The sequence below is a fragment of the Thunnus thynnus genome, chromosome 8 (assembly GCF_963924715.1).
Source record: "Thunnus thynnus chromosome 8, fThuThy2.1, whole genome shotgun sequence".
In the NCBI taxonomy this organism is placed as follows: Eukaryota; Metazoa; Chordata; class Actinopteri; order Scombriformes; family Scombridae; genus Thunnus; species Thunnus thynnus.
In genome coordinates, this window is record NC_089524.1 from 19,910,586 (window position 1) to 19,914,724 (window position 4,139).

Sequence of the window (4,139 nt, forward strand, 5' to 3'; positions counted from 1 at the left end):
CTATCATATAGCGACCACCAGACCAGATTATAATTTGGTCGACCATTAATAATAGTGGATGATGGTGTGTTTCACCACTAGCCGCGTGCACCGTTCAACTTCATCGATAGCATCATTTCTGCAGTCGATAACCTGCATAGACTTTTTTTCCCCTGACAGAGCAAACTTTACCTCTTCTTTAATCAATAAAATAAATGATACTTACCTTCCAGGCTGATGAGATTACAGTCACGCATCATCTTTATTTGGGGGAAATACAAATCTTAACCTGGGCTGTAATCAGTAATATAAATACATTTAGACAATCATGTTGCCAAATGATACAGAACACAAGTTAAAAATCTTTCAAAGGATGAAACTTTTCCTTCATTTTAGGGCTATTATCATTTTTAGTGTCCTATTTGTCGACATATATCGTGCGATGATGAAGCTTCAGGTCCGCTGCCGATTAATGGGACTGAAATATTCTTTCAAATCTATAAAAAAATTCTTTTTTGGAAATACACAGCATCGATTTGAGCTTTCCGGGAACTCCCTTCAGATTCTTAACACTTGATATTTTGGGGGGAAAAAAAGAACTCAGGTGGACACAGTTGAAAAAAAGAGGCAAGCCAATCAGATTGCTCCTTCCCCCTTTGGCCAATGACAGACGCCACATTGTTGTCAAATTTGTCTAATGAAAACGTAGGAGCAACAATAGAGAGGGGAGAGAGGGATCTGTAGCCTATCCGCTGACAATCTCTGGAGGAAGTTAGTGTCTCAGGCTGCGGCGAGTAGCAACCTCGGCTCCTCCTGGACAGTTTTTAACTTTGTGTCGGGGAGGATTGATCGCTCCTCTCGGCTCCTGTCCCCCTTTTTTTGGATTTAAAGTCGACTGTGATCATCATTTCAGCAGAACCCTTGAACAGTTTCTATCATTGTGATCAGAGATTTTTTTTTCCCTGCATGATAATCTCGTCAGTTGACTTCACCTGTTGCTCAGAGATGTTGAGAACCGCTGAGCAGATGTGATCGGCTGAACGTTAGATTCAGATCAGATCACAACAGAACAACGCGTGTTTTCTTGTTTCTAGTAAGTCTTAAGTAAAAAATCAGTGAGGACCACGCATGGATCTCAGACCGGAGCTCCCCACAGTCTCCTCTGCCTCTCAAGTCCACCCAGGAGCGGCTGTAGCGGCCGCTGCAGCCTCCATCCCGGTGTCCATGTCCGGCAACCTGCTGCGCGGCCCTCCGCTGCTCTTGCGCGCCTCGGACAAGTACCCGCGTACCCCGAAGTGTGCCCGCTGCAGGAACCACGGCGTGGTTTCCGCGCTGAAGGGCCACAAACGCTACTGTCGCTGGAAGGACTGCATGTGCGCCAAGTGCACCTTGATCGCAGAGAGGCAGCGTGTCATGGCGGCGCAAGTGGCGCTGAGGCGGCAGCAGGCGCAGGAGGAGAACGAAGCCCGAGAGCTGCAGCTGCTCTACGGCACGGCGGAGGGACTCGCCCTGGCCGCCGCCAATGGCATCATACCACCGCGTCCGAATTACGAGGTGTTCAGCTCTGTCAACAGCGAGAGCAATTCAGGTGAGTAGAGCAGCTTTAATAGAGAGGTTAAGATGTGTCTGTTGTTGTAGAGCAGGTAGAAGTGTGTAAAAACCTCCAGGCTCGAACTGTAAAAATCATCTCAAATCTTATTATAATAGTCAAATGAATGCAGTTAAATAGGTTATGTCATTGGGGATAGCCTTTTAAATATTGGGCTATAATACTCACTGTTCAGGCCATTTATATGTAATTGTTATGGGCCTGTTTTGAGTTTGCAGTGTGTCTGCTGAACCATAAAACTGGCTTAATGTTAAAATGTGTTACACAGTCACAGGTGTGCGTCACAGTATCTGATCCTGCTCTACTTTGCATATTCCTCCACTCTTGCTGATTCATTTGTAGGTTGCGACATTGTCTGGGCCTGTTCTGTATTTTTAGGCCTATAGCCTGATGTAACAGTCATGTTTTGGCACTTGACATGTTTTGTGTCCCCTTTTTAAACATTGTGATTTTCTGGTTGTGTCAACAGATTCAAGTATCCAGAAGTATGAGCTGTTTCCAAAGAGCCAACTGTCCGGATCCGCCACCTCTCAGCAGACTGTGGGGAAACCGGCGTCCACCGAAAGTGAATCGGCCCCGGGCATCTCATCCCCAGACGGTCGACACGGAGGTTCGGGTTCAGAGAACGGAGATAGCGAGTCTTTCGTCAGCTCGCCGGTGTCCAAGCCTTTAAAAGACGGCGAAGAGACTCCTGGGTCCGTCAGCTCCCTCGGCTCAGATTCCGGCTCTGAGACCGACAAAGATGAACCGGAGCCCTCCCCTTCCTCTGCGGCCTCCAGGCACATGAACGCCATCGACATCCTGACCCGAGTGTTCCCCAGCCACAAGCGGAGCGTCCTGGAGCTCGTCCTGCAGGGCTGCGGTAAGGACGTGGTGCAGGCCATCGAGCAGATCCTCAACAACAGCGGCGCTCAGGGCTCCAACAAGGCCGGATCAGAGGAGACGTGGACGGCCGAGAGGATGCTGCAAAACGCGCAGCAGCCTCCGTCGTCCTCCGCATCTACAACCGCCCAGACGAGGCCCATGTTACCCGGAGCCATGACGCTGAGTAACCGCTCTGCGTTTTCACCTCTCCAGCCCAACGCCCCGCACTTCGGCGCAGACCCCAGCACCTATCCTCTCGGTACCCACCTGGGACTGAACCCGCTGCGGCTGGCCTACTCCGCGCACAGCCGGGGACTGGCTTTCATGACGCCCTACTCCACCACTGGGTTGATGCCCACCCTGGGCTTCAGACCCCCGATGGACTATGCCTTTAGCGACCTGATAAGGGACAGGACAATGTTACACAAGGAGCAAGGCTACGCCAGCGGCCTGTACGGTCCTTTGGTCAACAACACGCCGGACAAACAGTGAGGCTGGTGGACTGACCATTAGAGACACACTCCATTGTATTTGTAGCCACAAGTGTTGAATGTTCTGGCAAAAATCTGTGATGTGTTTTGGCTACAGGCGACTGTACATAATAGGATTATCTGGCTTGTAGTCAAATGGTCTGAGAGGGAAAAAACTAAACTCACTTATGTGTAATTTTCAAAAATGATTTTACATGTTAGACTACAAAAGTTTGGGTGACATTTCCCATGTATGAACCTGATTATGCCATCAATAAAATAACTGAAAAGATATTTATAGATTCCAAATTATGATCAAGCTGAAAGTAAAAAGTGAACGCAGTTAATGCACAAAAAGGCTGAAACTACACACAGATGCTTTTATTGCTGATTTTCATGTCAATTCTGCAGGATTTATAATTTTAAAAAAGTACCGAAGAGGTTTTTTTTTATTATCAGAGTTATGAGTATTTAAAGCCCATCAAATTTTTACAGCTGGTTGGTAAAACTAAGTTAACATATAATTTTCAAAATCACACTTCAAATATGCATTTGTTGGAATATTAAACGGGGCAAAATTAAGTTATTATAACATGTATCTTTCAGATGTTAACCCTTTTAAAGATTTTCCTGTTGTAAAAGTTAAACTAATGATGTGTGTCATCCCTCTTTTTCTTATGTATTATTTCACTTATCTCACTGTTTTTTAGTTCTTTTCCAACTGCCTGTATTATATATTGCATTTAGTACTATGAAATGCTATGCTATATTTGACTCTTCATTTATCCTTTAGTCAGCTCAAATATTTTGTGACAAAGTGCTAAATCAAGTCAATTCCTCTTCAGATGTTACAAGCTGTGCTGTCACATTGTATGAATATGATGGAAATAAATGTTATTTTAAAGAAAATGGAAAAAGGATGATTATTGTTATTGGTGTTGTGACTGATATAAGAATTATTATCCACGTGTAAAATCATTTAATTTGTCAAGGGCACATTTAAAACAAAAGGCGTGTTTTAACCGCCTCGATGCATCAGCTCAAATCCTCCAAATGTGTCCGAAATTTAGGCCTCTGACAAGCAAAAATCTTTGTTTCTGCACATGAACACGAACAAAACACTACAATGTCTTTAGACACAAAATCCAATCCAGTGAAAAATATCGACAAGAGTAAAATAAGAATAGATAGATAGATAGATAGATAGATAGATAGAT

General features: G+C 45.0%; 1 protein-coding gene across 1 annotated transcript; it reads left to right on the forward strand.

Annotated features, from left to right (window-relative positions):
• The first annotated feature begins 235 nt into the window (after window positions 1-235).
• Window positions 236-3,804, forward strand: dmrta2 (DMRT-like family A2). The gene is made up of 2 exons (XM_067597019.1): window positions 236-1,567; window positions 2,058-3,804. The coding sequence occupies exons 1-2, from the start codon at window positions 1,108-1,110 to the stop codon at window positions 2,942-2,944; spliced, it is 1,347 nt and encodes a 448-aa protein (XP_067453120.1). The 5' UTR covers window positions 236-1,107; the 3' UTR covers window positions 2,945-3,804.
• Window positions 3,805-4,139: the final 335 nt, after the last annotated feature.